This window comes from Plecotus auritus (genome assembly GCF_963455305.1).
Source record: "Plecotus auritus genome assembly, chromosome: 3".
NCBI classification, from domain to species: domain Eukaryota; kingdom Metazoa; phylum Chordata; class Mammalia; order Chiroptera; family Vespertilionidae; genus Plecotus; species Plecotus auritus.
In genome coordinates this window covers 207,851,807-207,873,567 of record NC_137772.1, presented here as the reverse complement: position 1 = coordinate 207,873,567, position 21,761 = coordinate 207,851,807, and the positions used below count along the sequence as shown (strand labels likewise).

The following is a 21,761-nucleotide window of genomic DNA, read 5'->3' as shown; positions in this document are numbered from 1 at the left end:
ACCTCTTAGATAATCAGGAACTATAGATTTATTGTTAAAGTAGATTTCTCATTTTCTAAATAGTTAGCCAGATTCCACTCCTCTTCAAATAAATCTTAAGTACACAATCCCATTTTTCTGCTCTTTATCTAGTTTATGTTTGTGTACCAAATAAGAGCTATGTTTAACTAAGTTGTTACTAAAGTTTCCTTTGTTGTTTTTTCAATGAAGACCTAGTTTTACTTGCACATTTTTCACAAGCATCAAATAGTGGGTGATCTTTCAAGCTTGAACAGTAACAGTTGTATCGCTGAGGAAGGATTTCTTGTTTCAAATGATCTAGATAATGATTTACAGCTATTTTGGGTAATACTCAAAATGACAGCTCCTTGAATTTTTTTTTGTGTGCAGAAAAATTTGCTGGGCTGGCATCTTTCAGACCCTGGGAGGTCATCCCAATTCTCAGCATGTGGGAAACAAGGAAATGCTCTGAAATCCTTACTCTAGGGGGAACTGACCTGTCCACATTATCTTGTGATACATGTGAATGTTTGATGAGATATCCCCAAATGTCTGTGGCCTCCCGAAGCCTGGAATTTGTGGGCCAGGGCTAACCTATGAGCTGTGGGTATTCCAGGACCAAACCTGAAACATTGACCTATAATGATAGTTTACTTCCTCTAAAGAAAACTAACAGTACTTTGTAGTATCTATCTTTATATAGTACTGTATACATGGTTGTTAAAAAGTATAAAGGATGCAAAAAGGCAGTAAATAAGAATTAACAACCTTTTAAAATTCTGAACATTATCAGAAAATACACATGGGTACCACTGGCTGTTGGAAAGTATAAGCTGAAATATAATAATAATATTTCAAGTACTAACCTGGCACTATACATAGTTATTAGACTATTATTGACTACTAGAGGCCTGGTGCACAAATTCGTTACCAGTGGGGTCTGGCCAGCCAGGGTAAGGGGACGCAGGCCATCAAACTCCCAGTTGAGGGGACAATTTGCATATTAGCCTCTTATTATCCTATATAATAAGAGAGGAATATGCTAATTATCCATTACGCCCTGAGGCATAACGATCAACCGCATATCAACCAGATCATGGATCTGCGGGAGGGTGGGACAGTGAACTACAAGCGGGCAGCTGACAGCTACAGGAGGGGGTGGGGCAGCAAGCTATGCGGGGGGAGAGAGGGGGGTGGGGGGAGCTACAGGAGGGCAGCAGCGACCTACTGGCGCATGGATTCGTGTGCAGGGCTACTAATATAGGATATTCCCTATGCTGTACTTTACATACCCAGGGTTATTTTGTGACTACCAATTTGTACTTCTTAATACATTCACCTTTTTCATCCACCCCCGCAAAGCCCCCTTCCCTCTGATAGCTGTAAGACTGTTCTCTATCTATGAGTCTGTTTCTATTTTGTTAGTTTATTTTGTTTATTAGATTTACCATTTTGTAAAATTATATAGTACTTGTCTTTCTCTGACTGATCTTCATTATGCTACCAACTTCCTTCAGCTACACAAGTTTGTCTTCACTTTACTAAACTCTTCAACTTTGGAAAGTTTTTCTTATTCAGTATTTCCAAAGATTCCATTTTGTTTGAAATCAGCATCTCATACAAGTAAACAAAGTTATTCAGTTTTTACTGAGAGTCTTTAAAGAATCTTACTATGCAGAAGTTATTTGATAAAGAGTTTCCATTTTCATGATGTTAAGGAATGTTGAATTTAAAAGATTTAATAAGCCCAGCCAGTGTTGCTCAGTGGTTGAGCATTGAGCTATGAACCAGGAGGTCACAGTTCGATTCCATGTCAGACCACATGTCCAGGTTGCAGGCTCGATTCCCAGTGTGTGGTGTGCAGGAGGCGACCAATCAATGTTTCTCTCTCATCATTGATGTTCCTATCTCTCTCCCCCTTTCCCTCCCTCTCTGAAATTAAAAATATTTAATAAGAGCAGTAGGACTAGAGCATTTCTTCCAGAATATATGAAAAATCAGATATCCTGGAGCTAGGATGAAAAGACCTCACTCTTATAGACCAGTAGAAATTAAATTCCTACAGACCTCCAAATTTAAGTGCAAATTTGTCTTTAGAGCTTGCCTGGATGTGAAAATGAAGATGTATAGTAAACTCTTACAACTCCATGGGACTTTCCATATCAGTAGCTCCTATAGAAAAATGGTCACAAAGAGAAGCCCAAGAAAATGGGTAACTATAATTCACTTCACAATTGGGCATTCCAAGAACAAACCAGTAAATTGAATTATAACATTAGTTGAGTTTCTACAAAGAAAACCAACAAAAATTTTGGCAACATCATGGTACTCTGAGGAACCAATTCTACCCACTCAAATAAGTAATATGTATTTATTTACTAATCCCTAAAAGCTAAAAAGACAGCTATAATCAATCTTTATTAAGCACAAAAACCTTACATTACAATACACAGAAATGAAATTTAGCAAGATGGCCACCAAAATCACTGTTTATGACATTTTCCAGATGATAACTCTTAGGCCTCATGTGGTTTATTCACAAGTAGCCTGTAGTCCTCCAAGCACTATGTAATCCTTGAACTTGAATATGTGAATATAAGGTCCACAGCAGTTATATATCATACTTGGATAATATATATACTACTTTCAGAGTGCCTCCATAAAGACATATATATAAATACATACGTATATGTATATATACTAGAGGCCTGGTGCACGACATTCATGAACTGTGGCGGGGGCGGGGGGGGGTGTCCCTCAGCCTGGCCTTTGCCCTCTCACAGTCTGGGACTCCTCCTTAGTGCTGTTGCAGAGGAGTGAGAGGCTCCTGCCACCGCTGCTGTGCTCGCCAGCCGTGAGCCACAGGGGGAGAGCACTGACCACCAGGAGGCAGCTCCTGCACTGAGCGTCTGCCCCCTGGTGGTCAGTGCATGTCATAGCAATCGGTCGTTCAGCCGTTTGGTCTATTTGCATATTAGCCTTGTATTATACATATAGGATATTAAGATAATTAAAAGAGAAAGGGGCTCTTGGGTAAAATAACACAACTTACTGGAGTGTTAAATTAGGTCAAGCAGTAGATCAATGTATTGGTGTAACTATTTCCAGATTTGTTGAACTCTAGGACCTCATTTTGATTCTGACCATTCTAAATACATGTCATTTTTAATAGTTCCTTTACCATTGCAATCAAAACATTTTAGATTATTCCTAGACTCCTAGCACCACACCTTGGTTTATTTTCTTTCCTCTTCCTGGTAACTTTCTTCGCTACTGTCAGAAATACTGTCTATCTTCAGACCAGCTCAAAACCCAATCCTTCTCATAAAGCACTCCAGAACTGCCAACCTATAGTAATTTTCGCAACCTTTTAATTCCAACATCATTTTGTTCTTAGGTATTTATTTATTGTCTAGTTTTATCTGTAATTTTTTTCAATGTAAATCTTTTTTCTCTAGATACATTTATACTTCTCTTAAAGACAGAAATTATATTTTGTAGTGCTTTGTGGACCAAACATTACCTGACGTATTGAATCTCCAGTGTGCATATTTGTGTGTGTGTGTGTGTATTTAAGTTTTCTTTTTTGTTTATTGATTTGGGGGAGAGAGAGAAAAACAAAGAGAGAGATTGATTGATTTGTTTTCCCGCTTATTTATTCGATTGATTCTTGAATGTGCCCTGACCAAGATCAAACCTGAAACCTTGGTGTATCTGGATGACACTCTAACCAACTGAGCTATCCGGCCAGGGCTCCCTTGTATATATTTATTAAATACTTTTTGACTGGTTGATATAATTTATTACCTTTATGCTGAGTTACCTTTTATACTGTTTCTCAAAAAAAAAAACCACAAACAAACAAACACAGAAAACACACACACACACACACACACACACACACACACAAAAGAACTGTATACCTGGCTGGGTACCTCACTTGGCTAGAGTGTCTTCCCAATACACCAAGGTTACAGGTTTGATCCTCGGTCAGGGCACATACAATAATCAACCAATGAATGTATAAATAAGTGGAACAATAAATTGATGTTTCTCTCTTTTCCTCTCTTTCTCTAAACTGTGGGATTAAAAGAAAATAACCAGTCATTTTGACAAAATGTATTCAAAGTCTTAAAGATATATATTTTTTACCATTTAATTTTACTTCTAGAAAACACATTTCAAATAAATAAAGCTATACACAGATAGTTAGCTATGAAGATATTCTATACTGAATTAAAATATAATATGTAAAAATATACAAAAATAGGTAAATGGATGTCATATTTTAACGCCAACTAAAGAGATGAGATTGTGGGAAGAAATGTTCTTTTCTAGCACCGTTTGTGCTCATAGCTCTTACTTATTTCTGTTTGTAGGTCCATGGGAAGTGTATGTGTAAACACAACACAGCAGGCACCCACTGCCAACATTGTGCACCATTGTACAATGATCGCCCCTGGGAGGCAGCTGATGGCAAAACAGGATCTCCTAAAGAGTGCAGAAGTAAGTACCAAGCCTAGAAGACTCAGAGCCTTCTTTACAAAGTAAGCTTATCTGTGGAATCTTTGTTGTCTCCCGAAACATAATGTAAAGAGGTGGGTGACTGACACAAACATACCAGTATCACTGCCCACTATGCACTCAACTATTGGAAAGAATTACAGCTTGCAAGTTGCCAATATGACTGTTTTACCAAGAATATGCTGCTCATTTTCTTGGCCACTTTGGGGTACCTAAGCACCCTTCCTAATCATTTGGCATCATAAAAACATGGCCAGACATAAGAACAACTAGGATAATGGTATTCAATAACCCTCATAGTAGAGCTAATGAATTATAATCATGAATTCATTTCTCAAAACAATCCTATAAAGCAGGTGGTGTTAATCCCATTTTCAAGATCAGGTAATTGAAGCTTAGTAAGATTAAGTAATTTTCCAAAATTAGTAAATAGAGTCAAGACTTGGTCCCAAATCTTCAGAATCCCAAATTAAATACTTTCCCCTCATACTATGGTACTAAATCAGATTTGAAATTATGCCAGTCAGTCAAGAAGGAGACTGCATTACCAGGTTAACTTTGAGTTTAAGGTTTGAAATTAGATAGAAGGGTAAAAAATATGGGAATATGAATCATTGGGTTCTTTTTTTCAATTCAAAATATTCAGAGAAAGCCACATGCCCATAACAATGTTTATACTCACAAACCTCAATTTTACTGGGCTTTATAGGCAAGTCTGTGGGTAAAGTTGTGAGAAGTCTCTTCTCATACATAATTTGGCATCATAACTGATTTATTTTAGTTTCTAGGAAATGTAAAGGATTTCCTCTAAGCATAAATCTTAAATTATCTTACAATATGCTTTTTAAAGATTATAAATCTTCTCAAAATATCATAACATATCAAGGAAACAATGAAAAACAATAGCACAAACATTTTCAAATACAGTTGACCTCCACATGAAAAAGGTCTGGAATCTTATTCTAAATCACTCATCAAGAGAATCTAAAGAATTTCTCCTAAATTCCTAGAATGCCATGCTGGCCCTTTACAGAGAATCCAACTGCATATCTAAATACATATAGAACATAAAGACTTGCCACTTGGTGCTATTGACTAATAATCCTATATATGCATTTAAGAAATTGATTACATAGGAAACACTACTGACCTCTTCTATAAGAAAACTGAGGCTTCCATAAGTGACTACCTTGACTCACCAGTACAATAATAGCTGATGAATAGAAAGACAAATAAATCTACCTACCAAGTTATTAACTCCTGTCAAACAGAAGTGTTTTCCAGGCTCATTAGTGAGCATAAATTCAGGCCTGTATCTGCAATATGAATTATTTTCAAATAATGCCTGACAATCTAGGGTTTTCTAAGTAAGGCATGGGACCCACAGGGATAACAGTGGTCCTTGAGAAGTAGCAGGAATGGAAATGGTGACATATTTCCATTAAAGAGAGAAAAAAATTGGCTATTCAAATAGTCTTTCAAAAATAAATGTCAACTCCAGTTGCTAAGGTAACCGTTATATCTCTGCCTACGTAAACAAATATACATTTGATTGGCTTTCAGGCATCTCTTCAAACTTATTTTTTAATTTAAACATCTAATATGTCAATTATATCTCAAAAAATCTATAAAAAAACACTAAACATATACACCAAAAATACCCCAAAACTTTAAAAAAAGTAAGTAGTTCCTGGCTGGTGTGGTTCAGTGGTTGAGCATCAACCTATGAACCAGGACATCACAGTTCGATTCCTAGTCAAGGCACATGCCTGGGTTGCAGTCTTGATCCCCAGTGGGGGGCATGCATGATGCAGTCAATCAATAATTCTCTCACCATTGATGTTTCTATCTCTCTCTTCCTCTCTGAAATCAATTAAAATATATATATATAAATATATATGTATTTATATATATATATATATATATATATATATATATATATATATATATATATTTTTTTTTTTAAAGAAAGTAGTAACCAATTAAAGGCAAGAGGAAACAGGATAAATGGGGATGGGAGACTAGAGTTTTTAATGTATACCTATTTATATTGTTTTGGTTCTTATGTACTGTGATAATATGTACTCTTCAAAAAAATAAAATTTAAATTTAAAAAATTTAACTGAATATTAGAAAACCTACCACTTTATTTTTAATGATTTGCTTTCCTTCCATGCTTCTTTTCCAGCCTGCAAGTGCAATGGGCATGCTGATGCCTGTCACTTTGACATTAATGTGTGGGAGGCATCAGGGAATCGCAGTGGTGGTGTCTGCAATGACTGTCAGCACAACACAGAAGGCCAGCATTGCCAGCGATGTAAGCCAGGCTTCTACCGGGACCTCCGGAGACCCTTCTCTGCTCCAGATGCTTGCAAATGTAAGTGAACTCATTCATGGTTGCTGGAGAAAAGGATGATATGTATAAAAGAGATGAATCTTTCCATCCTTCATTTGCTGGTCCAAGGGAGAGAGGTCGTGAAATTTCAGACAATACACTCACACTCATCAGTTAATTTCATTGATACAGGGCAAGAATTTTCAACTTGTTAGGTGAAAACAGTATAATATTCATTTTAAAAAAATTCTCCTTTCTCACTCTCCATGAAGTAAAATTATTTTCTGTAGCACCACATTTTGGAAAACACAATGTCTAGTATAAGAGAAAAAAGAATGATGAAGAGGGAGGTATATTTAAAATTATCTTAAGACAAAATATATGAGTAGAGCATTGACAATAATAAGTAGACTGAAGTTAATAAAATAAAGAGTGGTTTCCTGCACTTGGGTCATTCTAGCTTTCATCTCTAGAGTGAACTTGAACACCTGTTTGGTTTCAGTATGAACGTACTTTGCTTGACACTGCTCTAATGTACCTCCGTATCATAAACAAATTTAGAACATAATAATAAATCCCTTCTCTTCCCCACCCAATACCAAATTCATATAGAATGGATTCTGTTTTTTTGTTGGCATAACTCCAAGAAGTTTGTTTGGAAAAAAGAGTAGAATTTTAAAATGCCTGTCCAATTATCTGAAATGTGACTGTAAAGGGTGCATGCAGAACTTAAGTCAATGTCCAATGTGGCTGAACAGCTTACCTAACTACATGAGTATTTACATGTCTATTCACTCAGAAATTATTAGAGGACAAACCACTCAAGACTCTTAATGGAGATTGATGATCATGCCCTTCCTTTCCCCATCAAGGACTCCATGTTCTGGCTCAAAACAGTGACAGGAAGGGAGCAATACAATGGGAAATAATCATTTAAAATCTTGGTGTGTTTTTTAATTTAAAGGAAAAGGTCCAGTGCTTTTGAAAAATACATATTTTTAACATCAGGCAGGAGATACCAACATTTGAGTGGGCTTCTTTGTTACAAGCTTTCCCTCTTAAACTGTGGAAGATAGATTGTGGCACAGTTCACTTTCAACACTGAGCCCAAAACTTGGATGTAATACTATTTCTCAGAGTTCTATTTTACTTCAGCTCCTGCATGTTCTCAGACTTGAAGCTCGAAATTAATAATAATTCATATTGCTAATCTCTCCTAGTTAACAAATACTTAGATGCACCAAGTAAGGATTTATGAAAATAACTTATGCCAATTTAGTCCTTGTAGCAAGTAGATGGATTAGTAGGGAAGATCTATATCTCCTTCTTCCCTTCTCCAGACAGCCCCCTGATCGACTGGTAGACTGTCCAATGAAAGCTTATCTTCATTCACTATTCCAGCATTATGTTTGGGGCAAAGATGCCTGTGCCCATTCACTTCCCTAGCATGGTTTTCCTTATTAGCACCTTCTGGTTCTTTTCTTCCCTTTAGTGAGCCAGGGGTAGGTCCCAACACCTATTAGCACATCTAATTCTTGTCTCAACAAAAATACTCTCCATAATACATTATTTAATTGGCAAACATGTTTGGCAACATTTTCACTATTATTTTTATTTGTTTTCATTTAAATTCTTTATTATTTAAAGTATTACATATGTCTCCATTTTCCCCCATTGATCTCTCCCTGGCCATTCCCACCCTCTAGCACATGTCCTCATCCCCCTACTGTCTGTGTCCACTGGTTTTGCTTATATGTATGCATACAAGTCCTTTGATTGATCTCTTATCCCATCCTCCCAACCTCCCTTCCTTCCCTCTGAGGTTTGACAATCTGTTCGATGCTTCTGTGTCTCTGGATCTATTTTTATTCATTGAGTGAGATCATGTGATGTTTATCTTTCTCCAAATGGCTTATTTCACTTAGCACAATGCTCACCAGTTCCATCCATGCTGTTGTGAATGGTAAGAGTTCTTTCTTTTTTACAGCAGCGTAGTATTCCATTGTGTAGATGTAACAACATTTTTAATCCACTCATCTGCTGATGGGCAATTGTGCTGTTTCCAAATCTTAGCTATTGTAAATTGTGCTGCTATGAACATAGGGATGCATATATCTTTTCTGATTGGTGTTTCTGATTTCTTGGGATATATTCCTAAAAGTGGGATTACTGGGTCAAATGGGAGTTCCATTTTTAATTTTTTGAGGAAACTCCATACTGTTTTCCACAGTGGCTGCACCAGTCTGCATTCCCACCAGCAGTGCACGAGGGTTCCTTTTTCTCCACATCCTCATCAGCACTTGTTGTTTGTTGATTTGTTGATGATAACCCTTCTGACAGGTATGAGATGGTACTTCATTGTCATTTTGATTTGTATCTCTTGGATGATTAGTGACTTTGAGCATGTTTTCATATGTCTCTTAGCCTTCTGTATGTCCTCTTTTGAAAAATATCTATTTAGATCCTTTGCCCATTTTTTATTGGATTACCTTCCTTTTGTTAAGTTGTATGAGTTCCCTATAAATTTTGGAGATTAAACCCGTATCAGATATAACATTGGCAAGTATGTTCTCCCATGTAGTGGGCTCTCTTATTGTTTTGTTGATGGTTTTCTTTGCTGTGCAGAAGCTTTTTATTTTGATGTAGTCCCATTTGTTTATTTTCTCCTTAGTTTCCATTGTCCTAGGAGCTGTATTGGTAAAGATATTGCTACAACATATATCTGATATTTTTCTGCCTATGGATTCTTCTAAGATTTTAATGGTTTCCCGTCTTATTTTTAAGTCCTCTATCCATTTTGAGTTTATTTTTGTGTATGGTGTAAGTTGGTGGTCTAGTTTCATTTTTTTTTTTTTGCATGGACCTGTCCAATTTTCCCAACACCATTTACTGAAGAGACTATCTTGACTCCATTGTATGCTCTTGCCTCCTTTGTCAAATATTAATTGAGCATAATTGCTTGGGTTGATTTCTGGGTTCTCTGTTCTGTTCCATTGATTTATGTGTCTGTTTTTGTGCCAGTATCAGGCAACTTTGAGAATAGTGGCTTTGTAATATAGTTTGATATCAGGTATTGTCATCCCTCCAAGATTGCTGCAACTATTTGGAGTCTTTTTTTTATTCCAAATGAATTTTTGGCGAGTTTGTTCTAGGTCTGTGAAATACGCCATTGGTATTTTAATGGAGATTGCATTGAATCTATAGATTGCTTTGGGTAGTATGGGCATTTTAATGATGTTGATTCTACCAATCCATGAACATGGTGTATTCTTCCATTTGTTTATATCTTCCTCTATCTCTTTTTTCAATGTCCTGTAGTTTTCCAAGTACAGGTCTTTTACCTCCTTAGTTAAGTTTATTCCTAGGTTTCTTACTTTTTTTGTTGCCATGGTAAATGGGATTTTTTTAGTTTCCCTTTCTGTGAGTTCATTATTGGTGTATAAAAAAGCCATAGATTTCTGGGTGTTAATTCTGTATCCTGCTACATTGCTGAATTAATTTATCAAGTCTAGTAGTTCATTTTCACTATTATTTAGCAATATTTTCTTATTGTTAACTATCTCCTTGGCAGATATATCCTTGTCACCTCGAGTTATTAATTCTGATAAAATTAATGACAAATAAGTTAATTAATTGACATTTATTAAGTATCTATAATGTATCAGATTTCATAGTAGGTGCTGATATAGATGTTGGTATAGCCACAACTTTTCTCCCTATTAGTTCCCAATTTACTTTCATGACAAAGATAGTATCAAGAAAACAAGTTGATATTTTTAAAACTTTAAACTATCTCAGTGTGTGGTTCTATCAACAACATGTACAATGTTATTCAAAATAACAATTTTATTATATTTATTCTACTCTGCTCACTAAGGCAGAAAAAAATCTGCTACTCACTCAGTGTGTGGCCCAGAGACCAATCCCACTGACACCATCTGATTAGAAAATGCAGAACTTCTGTTCCCATCCAGACCTACTGAATCAAATTCGCACTTTAACAAAATTCCCAGGTGATCATATCATATTAAAGTCTGAGAATACTGCAGAATGCTTTTCAATAAAAGTTAAATGCATTTCAGCACTTACTCTAGAGGTTATTTTTTTTTAAATTATCCAGAACATCCTATCATTACCTGAGCATCAAATTTACCAAGGTTTGCATCTCTACTTGTGCATATAGACTTAGGATTTTTTACAATTGAATTACATAAAGATTTACTGAGGGGAAAATGGAAATCTAGATAAATATGTTTGTGTAGTTCAGTACTTTCCAAAGTTTATTCCATGGAACACTAATTCCATGAGATGTTAATAGAAATGAGTATAAGGGAAAATTTGTCTATGGCCTGAAAATTTAGAAAATGGTGAATTAATCAAAGGTTTTTTCAGGATTTCTCAGAGCCTTTCATATGCTAATTTTCATTACAAACCTTAGACAGAGCTTTGAGGGGTGTCGCTCAAATTTAACCAGGGAGTGCCCTTCCTTCCTTTCTTCCTTTCTTCCTTCCTTCCTTCCTTCCTTCCTTCCTTCCTTCCTTCCTTCCTTCCTTCCTTCCTTCCTTCTTTCCTTCCTTCCTTCCTTCCTCCCCTCCTCCCTCCCTCCCTTCCTTTCCTTTGCTTTCCTTCCTTCCTCCCTTCCTTCTTTTTTTCTTAATGTGTTGGCAAATGGCCTTGGTGATTCTTTATTTGTTTATTTTTATTGATCTCAGAGAGGAAGGGAGAGGGAGAGAGAGATAGAAACATCAATGATGACAGAGAATCATGGATCGGCTACCTCCTGCATACCCCACACTGGGGATGGAGCCTGCAACCTGGGCATGTGCCCTGACTGGGAATCGAACCATGACCTCCTGGTTCATAGGTTAACGCTCAACCACTGAGCCACACTGGCCAGGCAGGGAATGCCTTTCTTACAGAACATCTGTGGGACCAGTGTTCTATAGAAACGTAGGAAACCATGTCCCAGAAGATTCCTTCCCTTTATTTGTTATTTATTTCCAAGTGCTAGATCCCACAATCATATATCAAGGACTTTATATTTCTATCAGTGAAATAATTACAAACATAACATTAACTAAGCCTCGGCAGTCTCTCCCTCATTTCCTAGTTTATGTCTTCTCAGGAGTTGGAACTGTTGAAAACTTGAAGCAGCAGCCCAGACAGAATTTACCAGTAGTACATAAATTATATACTCAGTGTTGCTCAGGAGACATGTATTGAGTGCCAGGCACTGTAGTAAGCACTAGGTCTGTAAAGATAAAAGGTCTTCCCTAAAAGATCTTACATTCTAGATGAGGAGAAACTTAAAATAACAAGCCACTTCAATCCACTGTGATGATGGTGATGATATGATAGTAATAGTTGATATGTATAAAGTGCCTATTTTCTGTTCACTGTTCAAAGGGCAATATATTCACTAATTCATTTTACTTTCACAAAAGCACTTTGATGTAGGTACTATTATTATATGAGGAAGTACTATTACTATATGAGGAAAGTACAGTGAAAGAGATTTTTGGAGTACCTGAGGGGGAATGTGTGGATGAGATGAAAGCAGGTGAGGGGAGATTTCCTTGATGAGATGCCTCCAACTCATCTTTGGTTGCTGTTTTATTTTTTTCCTCTAAAAGTGCTGAAACACAGTTTGTCCTACTTTCTAATCAATGATTGCCTACTTTGCCTTTAATGAGTTCATCTATAAAATGGAATGAATTTATGTTATTCAATCTACTGCACATTTAATAGAATACTCACCTAGGCACATTCATTCATTTAACAAATATTAGTGGCACTAGTCTTGTGACTCTGTTCACAGTTACATCACCAGCTCCCTGCCAAGTAAGCCAAGGATTTATTGGCCCCATTCATGTTCCAGGCTCTATTTTCCCTACCTCTATCCTGATAAGCACCATGCTAAGTGCTATGGTCCTTATGTGTGTACTTAATTGATGGCCATAAATTCATCCAACTTAAATAAAAAGAGCCATGCACCAAATCTTCTAACCAACAGATTTATTCCTGTGAGCAATTAAATCATTTCTGTTCTCACTTCCTCTTTATTTCAACTGTAACCAGAATCAACTACAGGACCCAAACAGTCAGCTACACATTTCCATTGCCAAGAAATCACTTCTAAGGATTCCAAAGATGTTGTTTGTTTTTTTAAGACTACTGAAGATCACTGAAACTGAATTTATTTCTACAACTCAGAAAACGAATTTTAAAAGGACAGTGCGTTCAAGGTCTGTGAACACAAGGGACAGTGTGAAACTGCCCCAGCTGACTCTGGGACTGAGAGCAGAAATCGAGGCTCAAACTGGCTGGTCACAAAGGTGCAAAAGTAAAATGGGAAATATAATTTCACTGTGTACTGAGGTACTGTGAGGAATACTGTATCTCTGTTCTAAAAGAGAAGTCTCTTTTAGAGTAATTATTTGAAATCTTTAAAGTTACTTATGTACCTTTGGTATCCTATAACCTAAGTAGATTTTCCTAAGTCAGGCACAGTTCAAATGTGAGAATAACCCTAATAGGCAGCGGTATGCTGACTTCCTAGGGAGAAAATAGAACAAACAAAACAAAATGATGATTTATAGCACTGACCAATTTTTATGGTTTAAATAGTCCCACCATTCCAGTTTCAAGCTACCAGATCATTGTTGCTGTTTTTTTCTTTAATCAGGAATTCAGTGACTCAGACTCTAAACCAAAAGGGGAATGGTTTCTCTCCTTTGAATGAAGTCTTGAACCTTCTTGGTCCCGTTTCTGATCCAAGAACTTCTCTGTAGTCAAACCTGCGTATGGATCAGAATCACTTGGGAACGCTTATTAAAAACATGACATCTCAGAGCTCTGACCCTGATCTTCCGAATCAGAATCTCCACCAGGGATGTGGGCTGAGATCTGTATTTTTAAGTTTCATTGGTAATTCTGATTCAGCCTTTTGGCCTCATGACTAGCATATGCGGACCACTACTTATATCATTCCTGTTTCTAGTGTGAGCTCTATTTATTTTCATCTTTGGTGAAAAATTTTGAGCTAATAATCATCTATAACTTAGTCTACTCACTGAATTAGCCATGACTCTGACAGGAAATCATAAAGGATTACTAAAACTCTGGCTAGACAGCTCTTTTTTCCTGACATAGTGGAGATGTGAATGCTGGTAAGCATTCGTGTCAACTACTAGTACCTTCTCCCGCTTAAAGATGTCTAACTTAGAGCCTCAGCTTTCCTCCAAGCAATTTCTGGCAGAATTCTAAGATGTCTGTTTTTCATTTAACAGTTTCAAAATAAATACCTAGCAATTCCATTCAGAGAATGCCCTCTTATTCATAGTATATAAATTTATTTACTGTAAATATCTCATACTTTGAAGTCAATTAGTATACTGCAACTGGAATTTATAATAAAATTAGTGCTACATCGACATTTTACTTTTACTTTATATTTATATATTTCAAAATATAGCATTAAACTATTATAATATGCTATTGTGTTGGATTTAAATAATCATTGAATCCAGTTCTTCATAAAGTCCTTTTCTCCTTGCTCCTTTTAACACAAAGGATGTTAAATATTAGACAGATGGGAAATTGATTGGGTATGGAATTTTAACAGCTATTCGCTCCATGACATGAAATTTCCTACAGAAAAAAATTCCTTACTTTAGTAGAATACATGTTTTGAAACAGATGTTTGAAGAAAATGCTTTATAGAACAGAATTAGCTCTCTTTTTAAGAAACAGCCAGTTAGTAACTATACAACAAATTTATTGACCTTTATGTCAAAACTTATTTTTAACTATTGCATAGTCTTTCTCCATATTTAAAGAAAAATCAGCAAATGGAAAAGAAAGCAGAATTCATTCCCTGTCAAAGTAAACAACCTCTTAAAAAACTGACGTGCCCTTCCTTCCTCCCTGGTGGGCCAAAATAAATGTAGTCAATTGCGTTTCAGTAGAGAATGAATAAAAATAAACTTGATCCCTCTGCCCTTAAACCCAAACCAAGTGTTTACCAAGATAATGTCTGGTTACTTGGTTACTGTTACCCTAACTAGCCAGCTCTCTTTGTAAAGATTGTGTTCTATCATCCACCCAAATCATTTTTTCTGTTCTTGCTTTTCTTTTTTTGCTTTCTGACTTAGGTGAGAACTGCTCAGCTGACGGAAATAAAGTGCTTTGAATGGGTGACTATCTTGCCGCAGACCACTTTTCTATCCTTCACAGTCTCCTCAGATATGATCTTCTCATGATGCTCCCAGAAAGAATCTTTGTGTTTGCCTGTTTGCTCAAACCTCTATTTAACAATTACTTCATTCTACCTCTAGGGAGGTTTTTCTCTCCCTTCAAAGTGTCTTAAAAGTAAAAAATTTAAATTAGTAAAATCCAGAATACCTTACCACAGTGACACATTTAGGAACCCATAGCACCTTCCATTTTTCATTCTTGTGCCTATGTTCTGGTCTGTCTCAGAAAAGGATTTTCCTCAAGGGTCATTGACATTTCTTTCAGTATTCACTTAAGTGGGCTTTTCTTTCAAATTGTAGTTTTAGAAAGCCACATGAGTTCATTTTATGTCATGTAAACAACATAGACATCTTTGTTTTTTATTGAAAGTAACTGTGTATGGCCCCAGCCAGTTTGGCTCAGTAGATAGAGCATCGGTCTGTGGCCTGAAAGGTCCCAAATTCGATTCCCATCAAGGACACATGCCCGGTTTGAGGACTTGATCCCGGTGCGGGGCATGCCAGAGGCAGCCAATCAATGATTCTCTCTCATCATTGATGTTTCTATCTCTCTCTTCCTCTCCCTTCCTCTCTGAAATCAATAAAAATGTATTTTTAAAAAAGAAACTAACTGTATGATTCCAGCATAGAATCAATATGAAGTAACTGTTTCTGAAAAGCAAACTTTAAATAGACTATGATTCGCCAATAATAGTTGCAAAACTCTAATCTCAGCTTTTTATTTTTATTTTTTATATAATTTTATTGATTACAGAGAGGAAGGAAAGAGAGATATAGAAACATCAATGATGAAAGAGAATCACTGATTGGCTACCTCCTTCATGCCCCCAACTAGTGATCAAGTCTGCAACCTGGGCATGTGCCCTGACCGGGATTTGAACCATGACCTCCTGGTTTATAGGTCAATGCTCAACCACTGAGCCATGCCAGCTGGACTAATCTCAGCTTTTAAAAAAATCTAGTATATAAAACAAGAGGGTTAAGAAGTGAAAATGATAGAGAAAATACATATAATGTAATAATCAGAGTAGGACTATCCCTTTAGAAGATTAAATAACATATTGAAATTCACCTAAAAAGGAGAAATTTTATGAATTGATAAATAATAAAAGGCAGTCAGACTGGGGAAGAGAAGTAGGAGAGGTCATGAATTCTCTAAAATGTCTCCAAAACAAAGTATAATTCACTGAATAACTAAGTAATATGTCATTCTGCATTTGATGAGGACAAGAATTAAATAATTAAGCAAATAATTATAAAACAACAAAACCTTCAGAAAGTCTGGACAAAATTAGATGGGATATAAAAAAGAGAACTAGCATTTGTTAAATTTGTTAAATTGATTATATTGTTTGTCTAAGTTCATGCATATGGTCAGAGGCTGGGCTGGGATTTGAACCCAGCTTTGTCTGACCTCAGAGACTTTGAGCCAAAGACCTACAAAGATCCAAAGAACTTGATTCCACAATGTGACATAGTTGATGAAAACAAAATGGGTTAACAAAGGTGGAAATAATCAGACATACATACTGGAGCTAAAAAATAATATTTTAAAAACTTAGGTTTTTTTAAAATATCACTTTGGGTTTTGAATAAAATTTTGCTTACTGATAAAGAGCCATGTGAAATGTGAATATAAAGAACTGCATTTATCTTAAGGATTCTTAGTACAAGAAAGGTGATGGTAAATGGAGAGTGTTTCAGACAAACCAACAAAACAATCATGAAAAGAGAGATGCTAATAGATAAATATAAAAAAGCATAAATGTTCTCAGATCAATTAGGAAACTTTTCAGAAAGAATATAACTTTCTACACATACTCAAAAGGTATAAGGGGATATAAGGAGTGGCAAAAAATAATTTACTCCCCTAGAACAAAGAGTCATAATTACATATAATTGGATGAAAGTGAGGAAAGGAATTTCAGATTGATTAATGTGACAAAAAAAATTGCTGCCAGTGAGAGGCATTGATAGGTGGGAATGTCTCCTACAGAGTTAGAATAAAGAACTTTTATTACAAATAAGAAATAATAAAACTCAACTGAGTGAAGCATTAAATGTAGGAAATAGTCTCAAGACTAAGAATAATCTGTTCTACTTGAGCATTTTAGTTTTCTATGAATTTGTTGTTTTGCTTTGTTTTTATTTATTTATTTTAATATATTTTAGTGATTTTTTTACAGAGAGGAAGGGAGAAGGATAGAGTTAGAAACATCGATGAAAGAGAAACATCCATCAGCTGCCTCCTGCACACCCCCTACTGGGGATGTGCCCGCAATCAAGGTACATGCAATTGACTGAATTCGAACCTAGGAACCTTCAGTCTGCAGGCCGATGCTCTATCCACTGAGCCAAACCGGTTAGGGCTTGTTTTTATTTTTTATTTTTCTAGTATCTTAGCATTGCAAATGCTGTGGTGCTAAGATACTAAAATCCTATAAATAAATAGTATGAACCTTTGGAGAAGTTTAAACCTAGATCATTGCATGTTTGTCAGTTATTGAGAGGTATATTCATTTAAAACATAACATCATTTCATATTTGTTGGTTATTGAGAGTTACATTCATTCATTCAACAAAGATTGAATGAGTCCCTAAAGTGGGTTGGTTATGGTCCTAGGTTTTAAGGATACAGATATAAAAAGATGTGGTTCCTACTTTCTAAGCCTTTACAGTGTACTATAGAAAGAGCAGTGAGGCAAAAAAACAAAAAACACACACAAAAAACACACCATAAAGCGATTACATTGGAGGCCAGAAGAGTATCAATCATTAAGAAATAGTTATTAAGTGACTACAATTCATCCATTATTAAAAACTCAACATAGAATGAGAAGATGGCGGCATAGGTAAACACCTAAACTGCTGCCTCGCACAACAATTTCAAAACTACAACTAAAAGACAGAACGGACACCATCCAGAACCACAGGAAAGCAGGCTGAGTGAAAATTCTACAACTAGAAGGAAGGAGAAAAGCTCACAGAGAATTGGAGGTACGGCAAAGGGGCTTTGTGCGCGCAGAGAGGAAGGGCGGCTGAGAGCCTGGCTGACTTCCTCTGGCGGAAGGGGGAAGGAAGCCTCCGACCGCACTGAACCCCAGTTCTGACTGCACTGAACCCCAGTTCCGGGCGAACCCCTGGGGACCCACGCTCTTACGGGGGGAGTCTGGACTCTCGGGCGGAGACTCGAGCTGGGAAAGGCAGAAGTCTGAAGGCGCACGCGGGCCAGTGCGCACAAAGGCTGTGGAGGTTGCCACAGGCTTTCCCTAGTGGAAGGGAGTCAGAGGCTCCTGACGCACTGGGCCCCAGTTCTGACTGCAGTGAACCCCAGTTCCAGGCAAGCCCCTGGGGACCCACGCTCTTGTGGGGGGAGTCTGGACTCTCAGGCGGAGACTCGGGAGCCGGGGAAGGCAGAGGACTGAAAGCGCACGTGCGCGCAGGGGCGGGGCTGACGGGAAGCCAAGACTGAGGCTCCACCCCATCCAAGCTGAGCACAGAGGCTATTGCAATTTGGCAAGTCTAATCCTATAGGGCTGTCTCCAGCACCGGGCTTCTCCCAGCATAGACACAGCTGATCCTTACAGCCAACTGACCCGGAGGTCAATTCTTCCCAGTGATACCAACAACAATAAAGACTTAATTACAACAAGGCTGTACACACAGTCCACAAAGGGGTGCACCAAGAGTGTCCACCTCAGGTTAACTGGGGAAGCAGACCCACTGGGCCATATTGGAAACCTAGCACAAATATCTACTTACCAACTCAGGGAAGCAGTGAAAATGTGGGGTCAAAGAATCAGATCACAAACGAAAGAAATGGAGGAAAACAAACGACTGGATATAGAATTCAAAACCACCGTTATAAGACTTTTTAAGAATATCCTAGAAAAGGCCGATAAATATAACGAGACCCTCGAAGATATGAAAAAGGACCAACTAGAAATTAAACATACACTGACTGAAATAAAAAATATTATACAGAGACCCAGAAACAGAATAGAGGAACACAAGAATCAAGTCAAAGAATTGAAATACAAAGAAGCAAAAAACACTCAACCGAAAAAGCAAAAAGCAAATAAAAAAATCCAAAAAGTTGAAGATAATGTAAGAAGCCTCTGGGACAACTTCAAGCGTACCAACATCAGAATTATGGGGGTGCCAGAAGAAGAGAGAGAGCAAGATACTGAAAACCTATTTGAAGAAATAATGACCGAAAACTTCCCCCACCTGGTGAAAGAAATAGACTTACAAGTCCAGGAAGCCCACAGAACCCCAAACAAAAGGAATCCAAAGAGGACCACACCAAGACACATCATAATTAAAATGCCAAGAGCAAAAGACAAAGAGAGAATATTAAAAGCAGCAAGAGAAAAACAGTTAATTACCTACAAGGGAGCACCCATACGACTGTCAGCTGACTTCTCAACAGAAACTATGCAGGCCAGACGGGAGTGGCAAGAAATTTTCAATGTGATGAATAGCAAGAACCTACAACCAAGATTACTCTACCCAGCAAAGCTATCATTCAGAATTGAAGGGCAGATAAAGAGCTTCACAGATAAGAAAAAGCTGAAGGAGTTCATCACCACCAAACCAGTATTATATGAAATGCTGAAAGGTATTCTTAAAGAAGAGGAAGAAGAAAAAAGTAAAGAGAAAAATTATGAACAACAAATACATATCTATCAACAAGCGAACCTAAAATCAAGTGAATTAAAAACCTGAGGAGCAGAATAATCTGGTGAATATAATAGAATCAGGGGCATAGAAAGGGAGTGGACTGATAATTCTCAGGAGGAAAGGGGTATGGGGAGTTCATGAAGAGAATGGACAAAAATCATACACCTATGGATGAGGACAGTGGGGGGAGGTAAGGGCAGAAGGTGGGGTGGGAAAGGGGTGGAGGGGAGCTATGGGGGGAAAAAGGAGAAATAATTGTAATAATCTGAATAAATATTTATTTAAAAAAAATTAAAAAAAAAAACAACAGATTTACTCAGTGGTGACAATGTGGCAGGCTTATCATAGTCACTGTATTCCTATATAATAAAAGGCTAATATGCAAATTGTCCCCTCTGGTGTTTGACCGACCAGGATTCAACCGCTTGCTATAACATGTGCTGACCACCAGGGGGCGGGACGAAATGAAGGAAGGCCCAGGCCAGCAGCCAGCAGCCGGGAGAAGGAAGGCCCCAGCTGGCATCTGGAAGGCCCTGATTGGCCCTGATAGCCGGCCAGGCCTATGGACCCTACCCATGCATGAATTTCGTGCACTGGGTCTCTAATATACAATAAAACAGTTCCTAAACCCATGGAAACAGACTATAAGTACATTTATCCAAGTAAGTATATAATTGGAAACTGCAGTAAGTGTTATGAAGAGAAGGGTACCATGATAGGTTATAGCAGGGACTAGCAACATCAGTTCAAAGGAGAGAGCTAAGTTAGATGGAATAAATAAGGGTTCTTTCTCCAAAGGAAAAAGGGGTTAGGGATGACCTCAATTCCTGGCTAGGTGCCTGGGTGGATGCTGTCTGAGTGATTGGGAATACAGGAGGCTTTCTTCAACAAAAAGATAATGATGTGAGATATAACCAATCTTCAAAGCAAAATATTGTGTCCAAATTTATACTGAAAAGTTACCCTGTAGTAATATTTGTCTTTACATTCAAAAGTACTTTCTTCATTTTTAACTGAAGTAACAATCCAGAAATATAAAATCGTCTATTTAGCTGTCAAAGAACTCTGAGATATACTCAGAAATAAATAGTAACTGGTTCAGTTACAAATAGTAAACAGGAAAGGAATGATACAAAAATCAAATGAAGGGTCTGAGCAGGGGCCACATAGTGAATCATTAAAAATAAAGAGTATGTCTTGTATTTATTTGCATTACTCATTTAAAATTTTATACAAGACAGATAGTAAATATACTTAAATACTTTACAATTATTTTTAAAACATTAAATAGGCAGAAATGGCTAGATTTCATGCGTAAATAGATCTCCTTTTTGTGGGATGTACAGTAACTCAGGAGACACTATATTTCGGTAAGTGAAAGGCAAATCTTGATTTAGATCATTCTCTTATTAGATTTATTCTAGCATAATTTTATTTGAAATTAACATACACCTTTAACATCCTGGAACTAGACATCTTTGAACACAATGCATATAACATTTAAAGGATGAATAGAAAAGGCTAATAAAGGGGTAAGCCATATTGCCTTTGACAGAGTAAAGTTTGTTTACAAATAGTTGGTAGTAGAAAGAAAGGAGAAAACAGTACTAAAAAGGCTAGATTTTATTTTATCTGACACTTAACTTCACACTTAATATAGTAACAACAGTTCATATTGCCTCCTTTCTGTTTAGAGTTGTATGCAAAGTCATCTCCTTTAACTCCTAGTCATCCAAGAACCTCCGCAGGCAACTGGACAGCTTTCAAAATAGCTTTGACATTAAAAATTCCCCATAAGAAATTCTGTAGGGCCTTGGCCTTTTCAGGAGAAAATGTTGGGAGCCTGGGCAGCATACTGAGGAATGGCCATTGGACAATGATGAAAGGGCTTGACCAACAGCTTCTTTCCCAGCTGAGGGCCTTGAACTCTGAGTTCTGTTTTTAGAAAAGCTAAATCAGAAACA

The 21,761-nt window shown here is 37.1% G+C and overlaps 1 protein-coding gene across 2 annotated transcripts in view; it reads left to right on the top strand.

The window, feature by feature from the left end:
* Positions 1 to 21,761, top strand: part of NTN4 (netrin 4) — a 116,377-nt gene that overhangs the window by 69,212 nt on the left and 25,404 nt on the right. For both annotated transcript variants that reach the window (XM_080661192.1, XM_080661191.1), the window contains exons 4-5: positions 4,380 to 4,506; positions 6,713 to 6,901. In XM_080661192.1, coding sequence (XP_080517318.1) covers positions 4,380 to 4,506; positions 6,713 to 6,901 — 316 coding nt within the window. The remainder of the gene's footprint in view (positions 1 to 4,379; positions 4,507 to 6,712; positions 6,902 to 21,761) is intronic.